This window comes from Pleurodeles waltl, chromosome 7 (assembly GCF_031143425.1).
Source record: "Pleurodeles waltl isolate 20211129_DDA chromosome 7, aPleWal1.hap1.20221129, whole genome shotgun sequence".
Classification (NCBI taxonomy): domain Eukaryota; kingdom Metazoa; phylum Chordata; class Amphibia; order Caudata; family Salamandridae; genus Pleurodeles; species Pleurodeles waltl.
Window position 1 is genome coordinate 599,600,665 of NC_090446.1, and position 26,892 is coordinate 599,627,556.

General features: G+C 44.3%; 1 protein-coding gene across 2 annotated transcripts in view; it reads left to right on the forward strand.

Moving 5' to 3' along the window:
- Positions 1-26,892, forward strand: part of GRK6 (G protein-coupled receptor kinase 6) — a 201,620-nt gene that overhangs the window by 99,450 nt on the left and 75,278 nt on the right. For both annotated transcript variants that reach the window (XM_069244490.1, XM_069244491.1), the window contains 3 exons: positions 4,462-4,525; positions 5,524-5,664; positions 18,565-18,755. In XM_069244490.1, the coding sequence (XP_069100591.1) occupies positions 4,462-4,525; positions 5,524-5,664; positions 18,565-18,755 (396 nt within the window). The remainder of the gene's footprint in view (positions 1-4,461; positions 4,526-5,523; positions 5,665-18,564; positions 18,756-26,892) is intronic.

A 26,892-nucleotide genomic window follows, 5' to 3' on the forward strand; every position in this document is an offset into this window, starting at 1 on the left:
TAGACTACAGTCCTCAAGTCTAATTGATTGCTTCTTACTTGACCTCCGGCCTAAGTTAATTGATATGGAGGTCATTCCCCACCAGAACAGCGATCATAATGTGCTGGCCCTAGAACTAAGGAGCTTTATTTTAACTGCACAGCCAGAGGCTAATGAGCCTTTTGATAGAAGGTTAACGGCGGCCCCATACATGCGAAGGGTAAGAAGGAGTGCGTGATCGCATTCTAGGGAGTCGATTGCTGAAGTCTATAAAGCAGTTTCTGAGGTGATTGGGGAGCAGATGCCCCTATTAAACACACCCACAGACCAGAGTGCGTCTCTGACCAACTTTAGTCTCATCTATGCCCAATTGTTTTCAAAATGAAGGTGTCATTTCTTCAAAGAGGCTAGCCGCTCAGGTAGAAGGCCTAGTTCTCCAACGAGGTAGTCGGGCTAGGAAGGTGCTAACAGGCGCAATCAAATCGAGAGACAAACTAGTACTTCAAGCATGCAGAAGGGCATATAAAGACACTATATAGGCAACTGAGAGAGTAGGAAATCAGGAACTGGGAGTGCCTCCTTGCAGCAGTTGAGAAAAGACTCAAAATCATTTTGGAATATCATTGAAACTTGTTCTTGTGATGGGTTTATTCCTGTGGAAAATTACATTAGAATGTCAGAATGGATTGCACGTTTTTCTAATTTGTATTCTCATGAGGAGCACCCTGATTATCATGAACTAGTTAACTGTGATGTAGCTCCAGCTAGTACAATGATCCTCAACCAATTATTAGATTATCAGCTCTGATAAGAGGTCCGCAGTAGAATATCAGTTTTGGTCTAGAGGAAGTAAGAGAGGCCATTAATAAGATTGTGCGGTACAAAGTTCCTGAAGTATAGACTCCCTATTTTACAATCCTTTTTAATGCCATATTGAAAGGGGGCCCTATTCCCTCAACCTGGGCTGGCGCTGATTTCGTCCCTATTTATAAGATGGGGTCGAGAAACATCCCTACTAATTATAGGCCGATAAACCTAATTGACAGTGCTCAGAAAGTCTTCTTTATGGTCATCCTGAGCAAACTCCAAGATTGTATGACCACTTTTGACATATTGACCCCGCTACAAGCAGGCTTCAGAGAGCATACTAGCACACTGGATCAGGTCTTCCATCTTTTTCTATAACACTGGAAGATTGTACAGTTGGGGGGTGGGTGCCTATATGTGGTATTTGTTGACCATAGATCTGCTTTTGACGTCGTCCCCCATTTGAAGTTGTGGCAAACTCTGGCGGATCTGGGGGTTCCACTCTATCTGCCGAATATGATTATAAGGCTGTACAATAACAACTTTGCCCAAGTCAGAAATGGGTGGATAGGCTAGCTGAGGAATTGCTTTCCGGTTATTAGGGGAGTCAGGCAGGGGTGCGTCCTTGCACCCACACTAATTTCCTTGTTCATAAATGATTTAATAAGGTATGGGGGGGGGGGGGGGTTGATCGGAGGGCTGTTGAAGATGCATAGGACTTTCCCATGCCGTCCCATTTTCCCCGGCCCTGCAGGTCTGTAATCACCAGGCACTGGGATCAGCTTTGTATGGAGTCGAGCTCTGGGGGCACAGGGAGGTACCCACCTCGATTACCATGTACAATCACTTTATGCGACAATGGTTTGGCCTGCTAATAAGTACAACGATGCTATCCTTGCGGATGGATTTGAGGCTCAAAAGTATCTCTGACATAGTGAGGTTACGGCCCCCTCTGTTTTGGAAAAGTATTTAGTCACTGGAGTTGAGCTTTTATCAATAGGGTTTGTCTGAAGTGTTGTGCCTGCTAGGGATGGGCAAACTCTTGTGGGTTAAGGATGAGAGGTCCACACTAACATCTACCAGTCTTGAGTTCCTGTGGGCCGCTCCAGAAGAGGAATGCACAATGTCTAAAGAGAAAGTTAAGAGGGCATACTGGTCATACCAAAAAGGCTTACTGTATAGTCTGCCCAATTTGGGTTCAATGACACAGACCTTTCTTATGTAGAAAGTATATTTTGCACTATATGGATGATATAGAGCCTAGCAACACAAGAAAGCTTGATCTTCAGTTCAGATATGGTCCCCTTCCTCTTGCATCATACACCTCCATGTGGGATCAACCACTAATCAATCAAATGGTTATTGCTCATTTTGCAACTCATGGCAAGAAACTATTGAACATGTTTTATTCTTCCGCCCAATCTGTCATAGCATTAGGATGAAATACGTTGCCACACTGTGCCATAGTTTTGGGGTAAGAGAATTTAAAGCAGCCTTAAGAATTATGCAATCTGACACCAGGCAGTTTGTTGTTTTTGTGGTGTTGAGATTCCTGATGCCGGTGTGGAGGATTATGCAAAGAACACTTTAATGGACATATCTTAATGCACTTTTAAGGTAGCGTCTTAACTGTCACTATTTGGTCTTAACTTCTTTAATGCTGTTTTATCTTCTTGTATGCTTTAATCTATTTTATTACACACAATATGTTATGGGTTTTATTCTTGGATTGAGTGATAGATTACAGTGTTCGCAGCATATCAAACATTCCCGTTCTAAAGCAGGCAGCACAGTGTCAATAGAAGCTTACCAACAGACTTTTGCAAAAAAGGGCAACAAGTACGTCCCATTAGAGAAACACTGATCTCATCCATAGCACAAAGAACCAGTATAGTTGTTGACTTTTTTTCTTTACAAAAATCATTAAGGTCATATTATAGGAGTGCGCACAAAACCGTCATGATTTAGGTAGGTATATAAGAACTAATGAAATATTTAGGGGATTAATAACACCATAGCACTTGTGGGAACTTTAAGAAGTCCTTACTGTCAACCATGTATTCCCCACTACTTTAAAATGCTGACGAAATCTTTTAACAGCATGCAGATCAAGGACTACTTTCAGTTCGCCCGTCCAAATGACCTATCACTGGAGCTGCATTACGTATGGACTCTACACACCCAAATGCACAGCAAGCTGCACACTTTTTTCCCTCAGGTACTATACATTACTTCACCCTCCGCTATATTCTATTCAAGGGTCCTACAAATCTACATAGCCAACCTCCATTACAAAAGGTATACACACAAATTGCCATTATTTAGTACTAGTAGTCCCTAATAGTTAAAACCATTCATTAAATGTGTATAAAAAGATTTTCAGACAAGTTGAAGGGTAAATCTACCTGTGTCTGTATGTAGGTATGTTGTTACATGTATATATTCTTGGCATTTGTGCTAAACCTTTAATTGCCGCATATACAGATGCAATTTCTGGTCATTTATTCTACTCCTAATTTTCACAATAGATAAATACCTCTTTGGCAAGACACACTATTCCACCAGTTGTACTGAACTATGAAATTACTGCTCAAACCCCATGATTTTATCCTCAAACATTCACAAGACTCATGGCATCGTCCAGCATTATAAATGATGTAAATGTGTATTAGGTGGTCTGAGCTGCGACCCACAGGCCATGTTTTAGGTCTATACCAATCACTCCAACTGAAGACATGTTTTACAAACAAAGCTGCAGCCTATGTATCCCACTTTCACTGTTTGCAACGTCCAGCTAATTCCATGCATTACTATTATGCTCCTTATTGATTGAGAGCGTCCTTATCAGTGGGTGTCTACAGACCATCTCAACCAGTTAACTAAGCTGAAGGCTTCTCTGCATGTCGGACATCTTAGTTCATGGGACCACACACCCACTCACCTGTTCAAGCGTCTGGATACCTTCACGGGTGATAGTATGCTTTACAAATAAACATATCATGACATATGACAGATAAAATGCTATATTAATCCCGAAGCACTTTAACAACGGACGTTCTAGCACCTGCTTTAGGACCAACTACATTTTCTAGATGACTGCATGAACATCAAGAATTAAGCAAGCCGTCTTCATTCAGACATGCTAGGTCTTTAAATGGAAGTGGTTCTTCATAGCATGCCTCTAATAGGCGGTAGAAATGAAAACTTGTCTAGAAGGCACACAGCTTCTTTGCAAAATGTGGGTTTTCTCTTCTTTAAGTATGTTTGTCTGTAGTCATTATATATCACAGACCCCCCAGCAATAAAAAAGTCCTGGAGGCAGGCACTTAACATGACTTTGCCACAGTATTTACAGTTAGTCTGGATAATCTGCCTTTTGAAGGTATCTTGCCAGAATTTAGTGGCAGAACTGTAACCAACTGTGTTGCGTGAAAGGGTAGGCTGCTCTTTGAGCTATGTTAGTGAGATTGGAAAATCATATTGGGCAGCAGGCTGAAAAATCTCCACCTCCACCTGGCTCTCGGACAGCAGGCTTTTAAAAAATATCTACCATCCTAGCTGGAGTTTTCTTTAGATAGTAGTATTTCTTTGTATGGTCGACACACAATTGTGGGTTCAGTAACTGTACTTTGCTGTATCTTCAATGACTTAAAATAATTGTAATTTTGTTCTCAGGGAGCCAGTTACAAAGAACACCTTCAGACAATATCGGGTGCTGGGAAAAGGTGGCTTTGGTGAGGTGAGTTTTGCACTCTGTCAGGGTCAGACAGCATAAAAAGCTCAACCTTCTGTGCCTTGCCCTTAGTCAACATTTTTCTTTTATACCTTTACCTTCTGTACTTTTTTAACGCACTTTAATCTGTTTTGTTTTATCTTGATGTCTTCTATTTCTTTGGTGTGGTCTTTGGCCTCATTCTCATTCCTGGTTGTCATAGAGAGCTTTGTCAAGTGAGCGTAGCTCCTTAGTCTTCATGATTTTATTTACATTGATTTCCGATGAATTTAGTCTTTAGCCTGATATGCCTGGATTCCCAGCGCTTAAGAGTGTGGCTGATCAGTCAAGATTAAGTGCAGCTTCAGACTACTCGTGTTTCTCGTGGGGCTTTAGAGCATGAATGGCCCAGCTACAGATAGAAATAACGTGACTCGCCCAAGATCACAATGCATCAGAAAGAGTAGGTAGTAGTTCTTGATTGTTTATTAGACCCCGTTAGGATATGTTGCTCACACAGATATCCTTTTTAAGATGCAGGAACAGTCCTTAATTTGTGGTGTTGGTCTCCGGTGCTGGGCACCGGCACTTATTTTTTAGGGCCGGTGCTTATTTTTCTGTCTCAAGCCTTTACTGTGACCAAAAGACACATATGGGAAAGACGGAGGAAGAGAAAAACAAAACAGCGTCGCAATGAGAGAAAGTAAAAAGCTGCAAGAGTAAGCTGAAGGGACAGGAAGTGGTTGTAAATGGATTAAAGAGGCCTGAGATGGCTGAGGATTACGCTACCTCAGTATTCCGTGCTCCCACATTTAATTGCAGCAGCTGCGTATTTCAGAGGAGAGCTTTGGGCACCGGCACGTTGTTGTTTACAAATTAAGCACTGTGCAGGAATGAACAGTTAGCGTGGCAGAGGGGGGGTGTGGCTTGAGAGTCAGTTTCAAGTGTATGTAATAGACAGAGGTCATCCCATTACCTTTCCTCCAGCATCTGAAACTGCCCTTTAACCTGTGTCTTCTGCTCAGGTGTGTGCGTGCCAGGTACGAGCTACAGGTAAGATGTATGCCTGCAAGAAACTGGAGAAGAAGCGGATTAAGAAGCGGAAAGGGGAGACAATGGCACTAAACGAGAAGCAGATTCTGGAGAAAGTGAACAGTAGGTTTGTAGTAAGTACTCTGCATTCTTTCCAATCTGTTGCCATCAACAAGCATTTGACACATTTAGTTTCCTTCTGCAGAGGGCATCCTGTAAGATTTTATTTTTTTCCTGTGCAGCACAAATGCTTGGGACATTAAGGTAGGTCATTAAGCTAGTATCTCACTGCCAAGATGTTTCCAAGATACAGGCCACAGCTTTAATTCCCATTGAGGCGATCGGCATTTCATCCTTCCAAGTAGAGTAAATTGGATTATTCACATTGATTGAACGGACACCTTACATTTGGAGTGTAGCTGAATGGAAAGTCTCATTTACCAGCTATTCCATAAGCATGATTTTGCCTCTCTGTTGGAGTCCACTGGGGCATGGTGGGTTCTGCTTCTCTCTACAGAAGTGCACTGTGCAATCTTTGTTCAGCTCTGCAACACACACTCTACAGAGGATCAGATATAGATTGTGTGTGAACTCGAGCATTGCATTCTCCTCCAAAGTCTATACAGCCTTGGAGAATTTCCTCTTGTCTGCAACATGCATGCACTTATTGTCTTTGTCTCTATACTGTACATGCAATATATGGGCCTTTCTGTCCACTGTAGTATGTATGTATTATTGTTTGCTCTGTACAATTTGAGCACTTAGTGTTTTTCATTAAAAGAAGAGTCGCGCCTAAGAGTACTTCTAATTTTAGGTCCTTTGCACTGGTGGATATTCATTTCTCCTATGTACAATACAGAAGTAGTACTTGATGTATTAGTGAAGTGTATCTGTTATAGCTACTTGTGCTCCTCTGTACCTCCAATGAAATACATTTCTGGTTTGCTGGTTCTTTGTTGATTGTCATAAACGGAATAGAGTATGTCATCTATCGGGGTCCCAGAACACTGAACTTTTCATTACACAGAACAAGTTGTGGCATCCAACTTGACATCTGCTGCAAAAGGAGAGTTAAACAAATTAAAGGAAAATAGCTGGTTAGGCTACATGTAATACAAGGACAAAAACGTGCACTAATCCTGGAATGTGACGGTTTCCATTTTCCATCATGCCTTGTACTGCAGTTGCCTGAAAGACTAACTTGTTTCTGCTCCTATGAGTAATGTCTCTGAACCCTTTCAGGGTTTCTCACCTTACTTTATGTGAATTATCATGCCTTTAAAGCATTTACACCTTCTATGTTTTTGATTTGTGTCAGGCCTTCTCTCTTTAAGTGCTACATGTGTGCCTCTGACCCACACGATTTGTACGGTACCCATACCACTGAATACTGCCGATTTAGCCAGTCAGAAAATGTCAGACTCCGCGTCCATTGTTGGTGTCGTGGTGACCGTGATGACATCGGGGTCAAATGTAGGGGCTGTCTCGGCGCGGTGACTTCAGTTTTTTTCTTTCCGCATCACATGCTGATCCAGGCAAGAACTACCCTGGTCACTTTTTGACCCGCCTTGACACTTTTATCAAATTTTGTGGTAACTGTTGGTGAGTCTAAGAATGTCCCCAAAGACCAAGGATTTTCACCGAATGATGCTGGTGAGGGATCCGCATCGGGCATGTTTGTGGTGTCTGGAACGCGACCCGAAGTCATGCTCTGAGTGCTGGGCCATGCGCCCGAAGGCTTTGAGGGAACGGTCCCTAAAGCTAATGGCGGCCCGGCGCTCGACTCTGCATCGCTCCCGGTCTCGTTCGAGAGGATGGTCTGGAGACCCCCACAGAGTCACCACCAATCGTCGTCCTCAAAGTCAGGGACACTGAGGATGAAAATGAAGAAGTCGAAGAAGGCCAAGCGTTCTTCGACTTCACCTTCACCCCGTTCGATGCGTTGTGGGAAGAGAGTCGCTGCTCTAGGCCTCCGTCCGTGAAGCCTTCTTCTGGATCCACTCCATGCCTCCCCGAGGTTCCTGGAGCCAGAGTGACCCCTGCCCAACTGAAAGATTTTTATGAGGCCATGCTCCTCATTTTTGGGCAGTATGATCCACCTATGGCACCTTTGGGCCTGGGGAGTTGGAAGGGGTCCCTCATTTGGAAGCAGACCCTCATGGACATACCCTTTGATGGCTCTCATCTCTCTGGAGATAAGGCGGACTCGGATCAGGAGAGATTTAAGGACTCCCGGGCTACAGCTTGGTCCCTTGGACTTTCCACAGCCCCTCATTCATAACAGTCCTCTGCCTTTTGCCTCTTTAGTGGCCACAGTAGAGGCTCCCTGCCGCATCCCTTCCCCAGCCACCGTGCCATGCATGCCGTTCAGCCTCTGCTTGGCAGGGGATGCGGAATCCCACGGGCTCATGGGACAGGGAACCAGAGGTCTGCCCAGTCCACTCCCGCTCCCTCCTGCAGCCTCCAAACCTTCCTAGTCTGTCTCCCCACCTCCGCCCAGTTGGCCCAGGATATGCCATCACCTGCCCCACTGGGAATCCATCACGACGGACAGGTGGGTTTTGCGGATCGTCCAAAGGGGTTACTCCCGCCATTTCGAGACTTCACCTCCAGCCGTGCCCCCATCTTTTGGCAGAATGACAGAGGATCACTTGGTACTTCTCAGCGAGGAAGCTGCAGCTCTCCTGGCCAAGGGGGCCATAGAGAGCTTTCCTGTGCCAGAAGTAGGCGGTGGTTGTTATTCCTGCTACTTTCTGGTGCCCAAAGCGGACAAGGTCTTACGTCGTATCCTTGACCTCAGGAACCTCAATCTCTTCATCAGGAAGGAGAAGTTCACAATGCTCATCTTGGCTCAGGTCCTTTCTCCCTTGGAATAGGAGACTGGATGGTGGCATTTGATTTGGATATTTTCATATTCCCCTCTTGCCTGCCCACCGGCGTTACCTACAATTCTTTGTAGGTCACGAGCACTTTCAGTTTACCGTGCTCCCCTTGGACATTACCAGCGCCCCTCAGGTGTTCACGAAAGTGATGGCGGTGGTTGCAGCTCATCTGAGCAGGTCGGGGATTTTAGTCTTCCCCCTACCTCGACGACTGGCTTCAGAAGGTGGATGTGCCCCAGAAAGTCATCTCCACCTTCAGACTATGGCAAACCTCCTGCACACGTTGGGGTTACTATGAACTTGCCGAAGTCAAACCTGACCCCTCTCAGACGCTCCCTTTCATCAGAGCTGTTCTGGACACAGCACAGTTTCGGGGCCTATCCACCCGATCAATGAGTCCAGGATATTCAGGCTATGATCCTGATGTTTTACCCTTCATCCTGGATTTCGGTGAGACCAACTCTGAGGCTGCTGGGCCTTACGGCCTCCTGCATCCCGCTAGTGACACATGCCAGATGGCATATGCGGGCTCTGCAGTGGGACCTTAAGTTCCAGTGGGTGCAGCGTAAGGGGAATCTCTCCAACATGGTCCAGATCTCAGAGGGGACTATGAAAGATCTGCGTTGGTGGCCTTCATATCAGGATTGGATCAAAGGCAGATCCCTCTCCCTTCCTCAACCAGAATTTTCAAAAATGACAGATACGTCACTTCAGGGAAGGGGCAGCCACATGGAAGAGGCAGAGATCAATGGACTCTGGTCTCCGGCGGAGTCTGGACTACACATCAATCTGCTGGAACTCTGGGCGATCAGACTTGTGTTGAAAGCACTCCTTCCCTCTATCAAAGGGAAAGTGGTGCAGGTGTTCACAGACACCACCACCGCCATGTGGTACTGCAACATACAGGGTGGTGTGGGGTCCTGGACCCTTTGTCAAGAGGCGCTACGCCTTTGGACATGGCTGGCACATCCGGGCATTTCTCTGGTGGTTCAACATCTGACTGGCTCTCTGAATGCCAGAGCAGACAAACTCAGCCGTTGATGCATAGTCTATCACAAATGGCGTCTCCATCCAGAGGTGGCGCAAGCCCTGTTTCAGTAGTGGTGAGAGCCTTGGATAGATCAGTTCGCCTCCACAGAGAACACGCACTGTTGGCAGTTCTGCATGTTGAAGTTTCCAAGGCAGTTCTCACTCAGTGATGCTTTTGTCTCAAGTGGAGCTCAGGCCTCCTATATGCCTTTCTGCCAATACCACTTCTTCCCAAAGTTCTAAAGAAGATCAAGGACGACCAGGCCCAAGTCATTCTTGTGGCTCCTGGCTGGGCACAAAGAGTATGGTATCCAGAGCTATTGATCATGGCCACAGATCCTCCGATCAGACCGCTCCTTCGGGAGGATCTTCTGCCGCAGCAGCAGGGGACGGTTCTTCACCTGAACCCGTCCAGTCTCCACCTTCTTACGTGTCAGTTGACGGCTTTTGACCTTCAGCCCAAAGTCTGCGATGTTATCTTGGCAGCTAGGCATCCGTCCACCAAAAAAGTATACACCTGTCATTGGCATAAATTTGTGGCATGTGCACGGATAAGTCTGTTGATCCTCTTTCTGCCCCTCTGTCTGAGGTCCTTTTGTTAATTCTTTCCTTAGCCTGTCAGGATTCTGCCTTGGGCACTCTTAAAGGCTACTTATCGGCTATCTCAGCTTTTCTTATATTGCCAGATCAACCTTCTTTTTAAATCCCCTATTGTGAGGAGATTCCTCAAAGATCTTACTGAGCTGTAACCTCCCACTCCATTTATTATGCCTGGGTGGAACCTCAGTCTTGTCCTCACTTACCTAATGTGTGCTCCATTTGAGCCGTTACACAATTGTCCTCTGCGGCTCCTTACCCTTAAGACTGTCTTTCGGTGACTATCACCTCTGCTCGCAGAGTGAATGAGCTTCAGGCTCTTTCTTCGAAGCGTCCATTTTTGTCTGTATATCCTGACAAAGTAGTGTTATGCACGAGGGCCTCCTTCTTTCCTTCCCAAGGTTCTCACACCTTTTCACGTGGGCCAATCCATCACTTTGCCTACTTTTCACCCCCCCCCCACATCCTTCTCATGAGGAGGAGAGACTCCACCGCCTGGATCCAAAAAGAGCGTTGGCGTTTGATCTTAATTGCAGTAAAGATTTCTGGGTGGATGATCAACTCTGTTGGGTATGTGGGTGCAACGAAAGGGAAGGCAGTGCAGAAGCATACCATTTCACGATGGGTGCTTCTCTGCATCAAAATGTGCTACCTTTTGGCAAAGAAGCAACCTCTAGAGGGTTTGCGTGCTCACTCAACCAGAGCAACTGCTGCTACCACAGCGTTCGCAAGCAGAGTTCCTGTCCTGGACATCTGTCAGGCAGCAACATGGGCGTCCTTGCACACGTTTACTAAACATTACTGCCCGGACAGTCAGGCCCACAGAGACTGCTACTTTGGTCATTCAGCCCTGCAGGACTTTCTAGTATGGTTTTGGTTTGCAGCCCTCCATCGAGGATGGTATTGTTGGGTATCTATTCTAAGGTAAGGAATCTGCAACTTGAAGTCTCTATCAGACGAACAAGTTACTTACCTCCGGTAACGATTTATCTGGTAGAGACATTCTAGTTGCAGATTTCTTAACAACCCACTCATCCTCCCCGCTTGCGAAATGATTTCTAGGGACAGGGATTAGACTTTTAGGGCCTTCGCTCTGGGGCACCACTTCAGTGTTCTTCATGGGTCTGCGCTTTGGTGTGGAAAGTCATGAAAAGAAACTGATGTCACCGTGCCGAGGCAGTGCCTATATTAAAATCCGACGTCATCACAGCGACCAAGATGCCAACGACGGACACAGAGTCGACCAACGCCATCTAACGGCGCACAAGGGTACTGCTCGAAGAAAGTTTCCAGATCTAATCTGACTCCTGGGGGAAATTCTAAGGTAAGGAATCTGCAACGAGAATATGTCTCTACCAGATAAATTGTTACTGAAGGTAAGTAACTTGTTGATTAATACCAGCATCCTGCACTGCTGACTTGCATGGCTGCATAGTTCAGGGTTCAAGACAACAAAACCTCCTGAACAGCGTACCCTTTGACAAGGAACATCTCTTTGGTCCACAAGTCAATGAGGCCCTTGGGGGAAAACAAAAAAATACTAAATGTATGGGGACCCTCCAAACACCTACACCTCGAGGCTCCTTTTGCAGTTCCAGCTATCAGGGTGGTTCCAAAACTACCACTTCTACCTCCGACCAACATAGTCAGTCAGCATTCTTCCTCCAAAGACTACTATAGAGGCTTTTACAAGGACAACAATACTAATGGCGAAGGTAAAGGTGCTTCCCTATGTGATGGATCTCCCACCTCTAACCAGTGACTTTCCCCACCTTCCACCCCCCCCCCCCCCCCTCCCCCCCCCACCCTCCCTTTGTACCTCAGACTGCACAACACCTGTCGGGGGTTGTTTAACTTCAGACCAGTGGGTGTTGGACATTATCCAACATAGTTACTGTTTGGAGCTCATTACCACACATCCCAACATCCCTCCTCACACCCACAGGTTATCACTGGAACATCAAACACTGCTCAAACAGGAAGTTCAAGCTCTCCTTCTTGAAGGAGTCATAGAACCCTTCATTTATAAAATCAAGGGAGTAAACACCTACTTTCTAATCCCCAAAAGGGCCAATTGTAGATCTAAGGCCCAATCACTACATCATGTCAGAGCATTTTCTTATGATCATACTCCAGGACGTGATCCCACTCCTCCAGCTAGGCAACTTTCTCACAGCCCTCGATCTAAAGGTCATCTATTTCTACATTCCAGTAAATCCAACTCATTGCAAATACTTCAGGTTTGCAGTGGATGGTAAACATCAATTCAAGGTCCTTCCAATTTGGGTGACTACCGCACCCTCAAGGGGTTACCTTAGTTTCAGACAAATCAACAACTTGCAGCGAGGACAGTCAGGCACCTCTTAGGCATGATGGCCTGCTGAACTCCTGCATCGCCATAGTACCCCATGCCTGATTGGACATTTGCCCTTAACAGGAGTGTTTAGCACAGCTGTGGTCTCAGTCACAGAGTCAGTTACAGGATCCAGATTTGATAGACTGACAGATTCATCACTCTCTGCAGTGGTGGAATCCCAACAATCGTTTGAAAGGGTGATGCTGTTCCCCAACACAGTCACTACGAACACATCAATCATAGAAGGGGTGCACATCTGAAGGATCTCCTAATATAGGGTGTATGGGACAACAAACTCCAGGGTCTCCATATCTGCTCCAGAGCGCTACAAGCTGTTCACTTTGCCTTCAAAGCATTCCTATCCTCACCTCATTTACAAGGTTGTCCTAGTCCAGATGGACAACATGACTGCCATGTACTGTCTACAGAAACCGAGAGAGAGACATGATCTCTACAATTATCCCTTCTATCACGGATCATTTGGAAATGGGCACTACATCACAACATTTATCTGCTGGCAGAAGATCTCAAAGGCACAGACAACGGCTTTAAAGACCTCCTCAGCAGGATGCAGCAACAAGTCCACAAATGGGAACTCCACTGCAAGTCCTCTTCCCATACTTCCACAAATGGGAGTTCTGTCAGATAGACCTTTTCGCAACCACAAAAAACGCATAGTGCCCAAACTTCACCTCCAGGTTCCCACACCAACTATCCCAGGGCAATGCACTATGGATAGGTTGGACAGGAATATTTGCCTATGCTTTTCCTCCTCTCCCTCTCTCTCTCCTTTCATTTCTGGTTCAGAAGCTCAGGTAAACATCTGTTACAATGATCCTGGTAGCTCCCACTTGGGCTCACCAACCCTGGTTCACAACATCATTAGCCCTCTCTTTAATTCCCCAGGAGAAACTTCCCAACAGACTGAACTTTCTCACTCAGAGCCATGGAGAGATCAGGCACCCCGATCCCAAAGCTGTTAACTTGGCGATATGGCTCCTGAGGTCATAGCGTTTGAATGTATGACCATTCTAAAAGAAGCCCATAGGCCTACCACTAGAGCTTCCTAAGCAGCAAAATGGAAACTAATTGTCTGCTACTGTTATTCAAAACACATTGGCCCCTTCAAAGACAGTGTACAAGACATTGTTGCGTGCTTCATCTCCAAAAAGCTGGGTTAGCTTTCATGTCCATAAGATTACATCTTGCTGCAAGGGCTGCCTTCCTTCAGAATATGCAATGTGACTCCATATTCAAAACACCAATCATCAAAGCCTTCATGGAAGGGCTGTAAAGTGTTTTTCCACCAGGGGTACCATCTGCACCCTCATGGAATCTCAATAGTGTTCTTACAAGCCTTATAGATCCTCCATTTGAACTATTGCAGACATGCCCCCTTCCATTCCTTTCTTGGAAAGTGGCATTTTTAGTCACGATCACCTCACTTAGACATGTTAGTAAGCTCTGGGCTTTATCCTTGGAAGACTCTTTATTTTAGTTACACAGGGTTAGGGTGGTTCTCCGCACCAACCCTAAATTTCTCCCTAAGGTGGTTTCACATTAATCAATCGAGCTACCAGTTTCAGTTGTGGAAAGGGCACTCCACATATTGGATATAAAAAGAGCCCTTATGTAATACTTGATAGAATTAAAACTTTCAAAACAACAAAATGGTTTGCTACTTTTTCACCTCCCCATAAAGGGAAACCTATATATAAATCAAGCATAGCCTGATGGATAGTTAAGTGCATTCAAACATGCTATGCTGAAGTCAATAGAACCTTACCTATGCCTCCCAGAGCACACTTTATTAGGAAGAAAGGAGCACCCATGGCTTTTACGGGAAACATCCAGATAGCGGACATATGTAAAGCAGCTACATGGTCCACAACACACACCTTTACAAAACATTATTCTGTGGATGTTTTGGCACACCAGCAAGCCAATGAAGGTTAGGCATGTACACTCCCTTTGGAGTCGGACTGCTTTACAGTCTGTGCAAATTATGTGCATCTCCAGGCACACATGCCTCAAATGGAAAATGTTACCCTGCAAGCATCGGTTTGTGGCCCTTGCAGATTTTTTCTCACACTTTCAAATGACCATCTCATTACTTTCACTTACTCTACACTTCATTCTCACCCACCTGCAGTAAAAGAATCTAACAATGGATTCTATGTCCATGCGCAGTATTGCACAGAAGGAGAAGTCACTCTACCTCATGACTCGAAGGACTTCTTTGAAGAAAAACAACCTACAACCATCCAGATCCAACACTGGATGGCAGGAGCATGCGAAGCATATAAATCTACAGCATTGAATTCCACAAACTGATGCTTACAGGGTAAGTAACGTTTTCCAACCGCGCTTCAGTAGTCATTATGTACCACATGGAAATTCTTCACTCATACAATCAGAACAAAGACAATATCCTTCCAGCCACACCACCTTCACGGTGTACCTTGCCACCCATGTAGGCAAGAGCTTCAGTGCCCCAGATAATGATAGTGATTTTAATTACACTGGAGTAATCTGAGTAATTTTGTGTTCTTTTTTTTTATGCAAAATTACCTAAAAGTGATCACTCCTAGTCATGTGATTTATATTGACCTTGGGGAAGAATGACTACTACAAGAGCACAGTAGCAGACTGCAAACTACTGCTGTTAGTGTTCTGTTGCATTTAACATGCTTTCCTTAGCACAGAATGCTTCCTCTGTCCATTTTGGATGTGACAGTTCATTTTGCGCTAAGGAAGTAGAGCTAAATGCAGGGTTTTGCTCCTTGTGTAATTCAGTGTAAACTTGAGTAAATTTGCTGTAGTTTTGTTATTCCCTCCCGTAGAACACATGGTTTTTTAAACCCATCTAGCACAGAAATGCTATCTGTAAGCTAATTTTTCAAGCTTTAGCCAGTTGTGGGAACACTGTTTTAATGGGCTTTAATACACAATCTGATACACCTATTTGTTATTTACTCCCATGCGCCTTAATCAACACCATTTGATCCACAGGAAAAATCTGCAAAGTTCACATGAAGTTTATGCTTTTTCTCTAAAATAGGATTCTCACAAAGAACCTTGAACCTCGTGATGTTCTCCACTGTTGAGCATTTTGAAAGGAAACCTACCTGTTCAACAGGCAGCATGTTATTATTTTCTATCTTTGAAAATAATTCAGTAAAATCCTCAGATAGATTTTTCTTGCGGCATCCAACATAGCATTAGTTTGATAGATTTGTTGTATTTCTCTTCTTGTAATGGGAGGAAACAAGGCTTCATTGCATGAAGTGGATTTCTTGTCATTCTTTACATAATCTAAAACTGCCCATAAAAAACGAAGACACAACCGAGGCTTTCATTTCAATTTGGTTACCAATATCCCTTCAGGGCCTTGAGATCTGAATAGGTTGATTACTTTTAAAATATCGTCTGAATCATGTCTGTATTCTGGAATGGAGAATAGTTTGCCTTGCGCTCATGGTCTAAGTACCCTCTTATGATGAGCGGAGTACTAAGTTAGACAGGCAACACAGCCACAATGCACTATCTAAAGAAACGGGTGGCACCAGCTTAATCTAAGGCAGATGTTCCTAATTAAATGTTAGTAAAAATAAAAAAAATGGGGTCTTGAACACGTGCTTCTAGACATTTGTTAAGATCAGGGTTTTTCTCAGACAGACCTGTTGCAACATCCCAAAACTTTGTTTTTAGACCTTTTGAATACCTTTTGAATAGATTGGTGAAAGAACGTTCTCTACAGTTTCTGCCAGTTCACTTCATTCAATTTGTTTTAGTGAAGCACAAATACTCTTATGCCAAGATGTTTGCACCTGAGTAGCCAAAACAGTGGGGATTTCCAGAGAGCCCTGTTTCCCCAAAGACCACACTAGGAGTTTCCATGCAAATCAAATCTCTTATCTGAGACACAAGGTCAGCTATACCATCTCAGGTCTTCTTGTATTTGTCGGCATGGCTCCTGAAGTCTCACAAAATGATTACTTAAACCTTCCTCAAGACTGTATGGATAGCTTAAAGGCAGCACAAGAGTTCTCTACAAGGCCAGCTTGTTCTTTGAAGTGGTAGAGGTTTCATTTGTGATTCTAGCATCATAACTGTGATTCTAGCATCATAACTATGATGCTATATCTTGCCAAGAGGATGGCGCATCTGTTTTCACAAACCTGAATTTTTGGAAGGTTAAAGAAAACCTATTGTCCTTTATGGTACCTTTCTCCTCCATGACAATGCAATCTGGTTTAATCTAAATTAATATTTCCAGCCTGTGTGTGAGGTCATTGCACCACTGTTAATGGAAGGCAGCTCTTTTGGTGGGCATTTTATCGCCTAGTAGAGTAAGTGAGGCTCAGAAACTGCCCAGTCTTCAGTTATCCTTTCTCCCCACCAGAGAGATCCTTGTACCACGTAGAGGTATTTTTTTTTTTTTTGCATGGACAAAATGGAGCTTGAGAAGATCTATTCAGTGATTTATCAAATATGGGCCACTTCGAGCAGGCTTAGCTACAATCAAAAAGTCCATATTCATATAGATACTACTATATATTTTACTCTATCAACAGTAGACATTCCCTCTAGATCCAAGAGCACAATACATGACTTCAGATGGCTAATGCAACTGGGTTGAGGAATATCTCATTGTTGGAAATATGTAGAGCATCTAAACCAGACATCTCAACAAGTAGCTCGTGAGCTACTGGTAGCTCTCCTACTGCCTGTAAGTAGCTCTCCTGTATTCAGCCCGGTCTACTAATTTAGAAGCTTTTACTAGATTGAATAAATATATGTGAGATGATAATGTATGTATTTTCAGATTTCATATGCTGATGTTTGTTGAAAAATGATTGAATTTCCTTAATGAATCTAAAGTTATTATTTGAGTGATAAATCATGTGGAGAGAGTTATTACTCGTATTATTACCTTTGTGTCAGGTGGATTGAAGCTAGGGCTGTTATGTATTACCTATCTAGAAACATTCTAAATTGATTCTGCTTTCGTCTTTGCTGCTGGCAACCCTGCCACATGCACTGATGTAATCACTGCTGACAATCTTGGTCACTGTTGCATCAGTGATATTAGTAGTTCAGGATGGTTTTCATTGAACATAAATAGCGCTTATAACAGAAAAGGTTGGAGACCCCCTGATCTAAACCATTGGTGGCGGGGGAGAGTGCTTTAGAGACTGCATACATACTTTTTTAGATGAGCTTACCATTCTTTTTCTATGTTACATATAAAAAAATACATTTATGACTACCAGTGAAGATCATATGATGTAGCAGAGTTATTACTTAAAGTAATCTCAGTTCTACATTTTAAAAATCTTCATTAAGGACGTTAACAACCCATCTCCTGCCCAGATCTCTCCTTTTCATCTGCAAAAGCATAATTAGTCACACTAGATCCCAAGCATGACCTGCAAATATAATTGAGCCTCTGAGGTAAGGCATGGTGGGATGTGGAACCTGCTAGCTGCTTAAAACAGCAGTACATGTTTTTGCCTTTACAATATATGCAGTCCATCAGCTTTATTTTCTTCACTTTTTTGTTGTTTTACTCCTGTTAGTTTTGTTTTTCCCTTTTGTAGCAGTTGTATGCTTGTTGCTGAAGTACTGTCATATGTAATGAAGTTTAAAAGGATATCAGAAATAATAACCTGTAAAGACTATGAAGTGTGCATTTGCATTTAAAAATGCTGTACTTTCTAAACAAATGTTATTTAAAATGAAAGCCTTCCCTGATCTGCTGCACCCAAGTTGGAATTTTCTGTGTTTTATTTCAATATAGATTTCTACTATGCAGATCAAGGGTAACCACTTTGTGATATTTCCTTATGTACTTTTAATCTTGGCCAGCTATTCAATTATTGGACCCATTCAACCTTTCCCAGTACCCCTGTGCTTTACTGTCTGTGTGTGTGTGTGTGTGTGTGTGTGTGTTTGTGACACCGAGGATGAATTGTTGTTACAAATGCTTTTGCACTGTAAGATTCTTTAAGTTTGGCAGTATTACCATTACAGATGCACAGTATAACCCCTTCTCAACATACTCCTGGGGCAACAGTGTTTGGCAGTTTGCTTTGAGGAATAGATTAAACATCTTGTATTGCAGCCAATTTACGTCGCTTCCTTCCTGTTCCTTTTTTTTTTTACAGGTGAGTTTGGCTTATGCATATGAGACTAAAGACGCCATCTGCTTGGTGCTCACTCTCATGAATGGGGGTGATCTCAAATTCCACATCTACCACATGGGTGAGGCTGGATTTGAGGAAAAGAGGGCTGTATTCTATGCTGCTGAAATTTGCTGTGGCCTGCAAGATCTGCACCAGGAGAGGATAGTCTACAGGTAATTACTGTCGCCCAGCATGACAAGAACAAAGGTGCATGTCGTACTCCTCACAGTAAAGTGTAATAAATGATCCCAAAATTGAGTGAAGCAATTGGTCATTTGTAGTAGTTGCAGAGTTGTGTGATGGGAGATTGCAGGCAAGTCTTTATATCTGTAGTTGACACTGCAGGTGACTGTATGTTCCACAGACTCAGTTGAAGCTTTAAAGTTAGAAGGGCCTATCTAAATTGATTTTTCTATTGCATGTCATGGTGTAGGAATCTTCTTTAAACTACCATGCTCAGACCTTGATGTTTATGGTGCCCAATTCCAACTTTTGGAATGTGACGCAATGTGATTTTTCATCAACTTTACTATACATTTAGGGTCTTTGGGCCCCTGCTTAGAATGAGAAAAGAGAAAGGACAAGTTCCAGTGCCGAAAGTGAGGTTCCCTAAAAGCCAGGACTGATGTCTCACATGTCGTGGTACTACTTAGTAATCTACGATTCAGTACCTAAATGCACAGTCAGCTATTCAGTATCTGGGGGAAGTCCCTTAGACTGAATGTAAAGTAGTCAAAGCTACATTAACTGCACCATGGACAGTAACCGTGCACAATGTTGTGCTCTAGGCCTTCTGATTTCTCTCAAATTCCTTTTAAAGTTAAATGAAGGGCATCATATTGGTCCCCTAAGTTTTGGAATTGCTCCTACTGACTACTGATCCTGAAATGTCACTAGATAGCATATGTGATGTGCTTGTATTTTGATATGTCCTGAAGATGACATTACAAACCAATGTACGAGGTTGAAAAGCCATTAACCTCTTTACAGTCAAGCTAAGGAATTTCTTCTGATCTGAAATATCTGAGTCGTTTTCAAACTTGCAAATCCTCTTTTATTGCAATACCTCCTTGGTTGATTGTATATCTTTGTATTTACAAAGTTTCCACTGTCACTTTTTCACTGCGTGAGAACCTCAGAACACACAATACTGCTTGAGATACTGTAGAGTTCTCAGCAAACCCTTTTCTATTTTTTTTTTTTTTTTTTTTTTACGGCATATGGTGTTGGGTGTCTATTATTGCATTACATTGAAAGTGCTTTTGGTAATTAATATAACCAAGTAATGCTAATGTGTATACCACACGAGTCCTTAGTGAACCATTGTATTTTTGTGGACTGTTTTAACAAGATAAACTCTCTACCATCAGAGCCATGGAGTGGGTGCCAAAACTCCTGGGAGAGACTAGTTATAAAAAAAAAAAAAATAATCAGAATGATACACACTCCTACCAGATGTCTAGTCTCAACAAATTCCAGGTTAGAATGCATCTAATTGTGCATTTAAATACCCATCAAATGTGAATCTCCATCCTCCAGCGGAGGATGGCTGCCATAAAAGACATAATCTTACCTAAGGGATCATTTTGCTCCCCTGGTGGATAAATGTTGGAGAAAAGGAGGACAAGGATATTTCAATATCGAAGGGCACCCTACTAATAAGCGCCTGAAGGAGCAATGTTTGTAGGCTATAGCTAAGAGGGATAACAAAGCCAAGCCATGGTTCCCCCACCACAGACATATCAAAGCCAACAACAGATCTTGCAGGACCATAAACACACAACCTAATCCCCTCCCTGCCCCACCACACCTCCTACCATCCCCACACCTGTCCTAACCCCAGGGCAGGCGAGAGGGGAGACAATGTTAGGGTTATGGGTAGAGTTGGTTCCCAAAAGAGAGCTTCCATCCTGTAAACACCAATTTGACCAGGTTATCCTCACCTGATCAAATATCACAAGTCAGGGAAGGATAAGCGATTTCCACCCATGTTGGGTGTAAATCATCTCCGCCCAATTGGTACTTGCAGTAGTGCAACAGGATTATTGCACTGAATTTCACCCCGCCGAATCCAACGTATCACCACTGCAAAGGGTATTCAGCCAGCAACATCTTGAAAAGGAAGTTCATACCCTATTTCAAAAGGGTGGTATAGTACGAGTACACCTACATCAACAGGAAAAGGGCTTATGCTGCATGTACTTCCTCATCCCCAAAAAGGACAGAACACTGTACCCAACTTAGACCCCCCCGCAGCTCAACCAAATAATCCTGTTGGAGCACTTTCATATGACCACCTAGCAGGGATTGTAGGAAAGTGCCCTTTTTCTTGGCATGGTTACCCCCGTTTTCTGCCTGTTGTCAGTGTGCTTGACTGTGTTCACTGGGATCCTGCTAATCAGGACCCCAGTGATTATGCCCTCTACTCTAAATTTGGTTGCTGCTAACCTTTTCTTCCCACAATTGTCAAACTGGTCCCCCCATATAAGTCCCTAGTATACGGTACCTAGCTACTCAGGGCATTGGGGTTCCAGGGGATCCCTATGGGCTGCAACAGTTATTCTGCCACCCATAGGGAGCCCGTGCAAAAGGTCCTGCAGGCCTGCCATTGCAGTCTGCGTGGTCACCTCACCAGGTCACTGTAAGTCACCCCTACGGTAAGCCCTCTCAGCCCAGAGGGCAGGGTGCAGGTAGCTTTGTGTGAGGATACCCCTGCACTATCAGAGGTGCCCCACAACTACAGTCCCATTTTTCTGGACTTCATGAGTGCCAGGACGGGATTTTATATCTGTACTGGGCATAGGTCACTACCTATGTCCAGCTACATAATGGTAACTAAGAACCTGAGCATGTTTGGTATCAAACACGTCTGAATCATACCCTAATACAGTTGCAAGTATTGGAGGTATGATTACATGCACTCTTGGGGCTCCTTAGAGGACCCCAGGCATGGCTATCACCAGTCTCACAGGGTTTCCAGGCAGTCTAGCTGCTGCCACCCCTCAAACTGGTTTCTGCCCTCCTGCTGCTTGATCTGATCAAGCCCAGAAAGGCAGAACAAAGGATTTCCTTTGGGAAAGGGAGGTAACACCCTCTCCCTTTGGAAATAGGTGTGACTGGTTTGGGAGGGGTAGCCTCAAAGCCACTGGTTTGCTTTGAAGGGCACATTTGGTGCCCTCCATGCATAAACCAGTCCACACCGGTTCAGGGATCCCCAGTCCCTGCTCTGGCACGAAACTGGACAATGGAAAGGGGAGTCGCCAGTCCCCTGTCCATCACCACTCCAGGGGTGGTGTCCAGAGCTCCTCCAGAGGATCCCTTGGTTCTGCCACCTTGTTTCCAAGGTTAGCAGGGAACTCTGGGAGCATCTGAGTGGCCAGGCCAGACAGGTGACGTCTGAGCCCCCCTCCTGATAGGTGCTTACCTGGTTAGGTGGCCAATCCTCCTTTCAGGGCTATTTAGGGTCTCTCTCTTGGGTGGGTCCTCAGATTCTGCTTGCAAGATTCCAGCAGGACTCCTCTACAACCTTCACTTCGACTTCTGGCCTCCGGAACTGCAACTGGAACCTCCAGGACCCGACAAGCTGCTTCAAAGAAAAAATGACTCTTCAGCAACATTGTTTCCAGGGCTCCTGCCAGCTTTTGAACAATTTCCTTGCTGTACATCCTGCAACTCGTCAGCATGCACAAGAAGAAGAAGAAGGAGGAAACTCCCTTGGAGTGAAGGAGTCACTCCCCTGCAACCGCAGGCACCTACGACAAGCGATGACCGGCTGCGTGGATACCCCTCCTGCTCAGCTGTGTGGATCCTGCATCAAGGTTGGTGGTCCGGTGTAGTCCTCTTGGTCCTCTCTGCCAGCTGTCCCATTTTAGTGGAAGTAAGCTTTTGCTTTCCCACGCAGGACAGTACCCCCGTGCACCATGTCTCTTGCAGCTGCCAAGGTTTGTTTGCATCTCCTCCAAGGGATCTTCAGGCAACGTGTAGCTCCAGTACCCAGCACTCCATCCTGCAAAGCACAGCCTCCTGCGTGGTTCTCCTTCGGCGTGGGATCCACTTTTGTAATGCTGCATGGGCTCCTTCTGCAACTCCTGTGTCCCTGTCCTGTGGGTGCTGCCTCTGCTCCTGTAGACTCTGCAATGCTGAGGGTCCCCTGTGACTCCCTCTCCTGGGTTCAGTCCTCCTGGGCCTTGCTGGTCCCCGGCAGCACCTCTTTCCCACTAAACGCAAGATTGCCTTTTCCAAGGCTTGTTGGTGGAAATCCTGCACCGAAACCCATCTGCAATCTTCCTTCCGGCGTGGGACATCATCTGCTTCCATCAGGAACTCTTCTCTGGCTCCAGGGCTGCAGTGCTGACCTGTTCTTTAGTACCGTCGACTAACTCCTGCATCCACAGCTCGGTGGGTGTAGTACCTGCTACTCCTTCTGGACTCCACTGTGACTCTTGGACTTGGTCCCCTCTCTCCACAGGTTTTTTTTCTTCAAGAATCCACTGCTGGTTTTCTTGCAGTCTTTGGGTGTCTTCTCTTTCTTTTCCTCCTTTTGGGTGGTTTGGGGAAAATCCAGTGTTTGACTCCTGCATTCCTGGTTGCTGGGGGGTACTGTGTTACTTATCTTTGTGGTTCTCTAGAAGTCCCAGCTCCCCTCTACACATTTTACTTACCTAGGTGGGGGTACCTTGTTCGCATTCCATTTTTTTAGTATTTGGTTTATGCTCCCTTTAGGACAGTGGTCTCCAAACCTCTTAATGCCGTGCGCCCCCCAGTTGAAAAATAAAAATCTATGGGCCCCCCTCAGAAATTTTCACAAATATTTTATAAAGATGGCAATGTTTAAATATGTCTAGACCTATTTAAACATTGCAGTTAGGTACTGTTACCTTTTTAAAAATGCAATAACACGCTTTTGCTTAAAACAAAGGCCTGTAATCTGTATAATGCTAATTTTGGCCAGTCTGGCACTCCCCCTAGGGGGGCCCGCCCCCCAGTTTGAAGACCTCTGCTCTAGGGTCACAATTGGTTATTACTGTTGGCACTATTTTCTAACCTTTTCTCTACCTATTTCTGATTGCTAGTGTATATATTTAGTGTATTATTTACCTCCTAAGATTGGGTCACCTCTAGTATATTGTGGTGATTTGTGCCAAAACGAAAGTACCTTCATTTTTGTACAACTGAGTGTTTTCTTTCATGTGAGTAGGTGTTGTCACTACAGTGGGATTACATGAGCTATGCATGTCTCCTAGTTAAGCCTTGGCTGCTCATCCACAGCTACCTCTAGAGAGCCTGGCTTCTAAACACTGTCTACACTTCACTGACAAAGGATACCTGGGCCTGGTATAAGGTGTAAGTACAATGGGTACCCACCACATACAAGGCCAGCTTCCTACAGGGATGATGTCATCCCATTTCTTCAACAAGTAGACTTTATGAGGGCGTTCGACCTCAAGGATGCCTATATCCAAATCACCATCCAACCAGCACATTATTGGTACTTCTTGGTTTTAGCAAATGGGCTACACTACCAGTTCTCAGTACTACCATTCAGGGTCACAACAGTCCAAGGGTCTTTATCATATGTCTTGCCGCTGTGGCCACTCACATCAGAAGAAAGGGGTTTCACATCTTCTCTTATCTAGAATGCTGGCTGATCAAGAGCAGCAGTAGGAAGCAATACCTATCACATACTCAGACAGCACTCAGCCTTTTATACGTCTAGGGTTTACAGTGAATATAAAGAAATCCCATCTGCAACCTCAAATGGTTCCACCATTATTAGGGTCAACCCTGAATTCTATTACAGGGAAGTCTTGCCTCCACCAACAGAGAATGGGGGCATCTTAACAACTGCCGCCTTTTTTTCAGTATGGTTGTCCAGTGCAGGTAACAGCTGAAACTAAACTGCTCAGGGTGATGCCATCAGGTGTAGTATTTGTCCGGCATGTCAGATTACACATGCACCCCTCCATCAATGTCTTGCCAGTTAGTAGTAACAAGTGTTGGGTCAGCTGGAACAACTTGTGATAATAAAGGTCGACACTTTCTGTATAGATGGCACACCCACAACATATTATTAGGCAAGCCTTTCTTAGATCCTTTTCTGCAGGTTAACATTACCACTGATGCATCACTTATAGTAGGGTGACCCACAACTTTGTGACCTAAATGCAAGATAACTGGACCCCTCTTCAGCAGAACAGCCACATCAACTGCCTCGAACTGCTAGCCATTTCCCTGATGTTCAAATTCTTTTTTTTTTTTTTTATAATTGTCCGGGGCAAGGTAATTCTATTAAACATCGACAGTATGACAGCAATGTACTACATACAGAAACGGGGAACCGACATTCTCTTCTGTTCTCCACCTTAGCGCAGCAGATCTGGCGCGGAGCAGCTTGTCACAACATACAGATCTTAGCAGAACACCTCCTAGGCGTGAACCACAACTTTGTGGACTTGTTAAGGAAGATGCATCAACAACTCTTTGAGTAGGAACCCCATCCTCAAGTCCTACAGCAGTACTTTTGTGGTGGGGCAGTCCAACAATCGACCTCGTTGTATTCACAAAAGCACAAAATGGCCAACCTTTGCCTCCAGATACCTATAATCTTATCAGCAATGCAGTATGGAAGAGCGCATCAGGAATATTTGCATTTGCTTTTACAGGTCTCCCACTCGTTTCTATATGTGGTCTGGAAGATGAGGCAAGTCTCAATGAGCCCCCATTGGGGTGGCAGCAACATGAGTCAGGCAGCCATCATACTCTACACTGTTAGAGATTTCCATCTTCCCTCACAAGAAGCTCCCCATCAAACTGGACCCACTCACTCAACATCAGGAATTGAGACACCCTGACCCCAGTAAACAAAATCTTGCAATTTGGCTCCCGAGGTCTTAGAATGGAGATGCTTAAATCTTCCAGACGAGTGCACAGCAAGTCTGTGTGAAGCATGTATCCCCACTTCACAGGTGTGCTGTACCACCATGCGGTAGCAATTTGGCCATTACTATCTTGCACATCTGCTTGGTCCTTTCAATGTTCCTATGCAGGACATCATTTCATAGCATATACAATTACAAAAGGCAGGATTCGTATATACCTCTATAAACCTCTGTCTGCTAGCTGCATACATTCAGAACAGGGAACACTCATCCCTTTTTCAAATTCCAATTACAAAGTTATTAATGAAGGTCTTAAAAGGGTCCCCCCCTCCTAAGGAGTCCCCAGTAACGGTCTGGAATTTGAATGCAGTTTTCACTAGATTCATCGGAACACGTTTTGAACCACAGCATTCAGTGGATTTTCAGTTCCCTTCTTAGAAAGTAGCCCTCTTGCTAGCTATTACACCTTTAAGGCGTGTTACGGATTTTCAGATGCTCACTATTCAGGAGCCCTATGTGCATAAAGGAAGAGTGGTCCTTTGTAATAATACAAAGTTTTTACCCAAAATGGTTTCATCTTTCCACATGAATCTGTCAATTGAGTTGCTAGTTTAATTCCCACAACCCGTTTTGGTTGCAGAGAGAATTTTGCACACACTAGACGAGAAACGGGCACTCCATGTAGTATAGTGACAAAATAAAATTGTTCCTTAACAATACAACTTTTTCTTGCTCATGCAAAATTATACAGAGATGAGGCAACAGGTTTTGCAAGATGGATTGTAAGATGCATTCAAATCTATTGAACAATGATGAAGAGAGTGCTTGCACTACCTCGTAGAGAACACTTTACAAATACAAATGGGGCTATCATTCTTGGGAAAACTTCCCTTAGCTGACATATGTAAGGCAGCAACATGGTAAACACTACACATGTACAGACAACATTACTTTTTGGACATTTTAGCACACCCAAAACATTTATTTCAAACATCTGCCTCGTATGCCTACTAGCCACTGTGGGGAAGATGCTGCTTTACAACAGATGCAAAACCTGTGTCTCAACAGCACACTTAATACAAATGGAATATGTTACTGACCATGTAAGCATGTATTTGTAGCTTGTAGTGCTGTAGATTCACATCCTCCCTCACCTCCCCACAAGTGGACAATGGCAGCCTATTTTGTTTCTCTCCTTAATTAGCTACAGTGCACAGGACACACGTGTGTTTTGTTACTGAGATGCTTCCCTTCTTTCTCAACACTGTATGAAAAACAATCCAAGGGTGGAGTTGATGCCCATCCCCTTGTGGACTAACAGAGGAGCGACACTACATCCTGTGACTCAAAACGTCTTTGAAGAAAAACAACTTTCAATATCCAGACCCAAAACACGGTGGCAGGAGTATGTAGAGCATGTGAATCTACAACT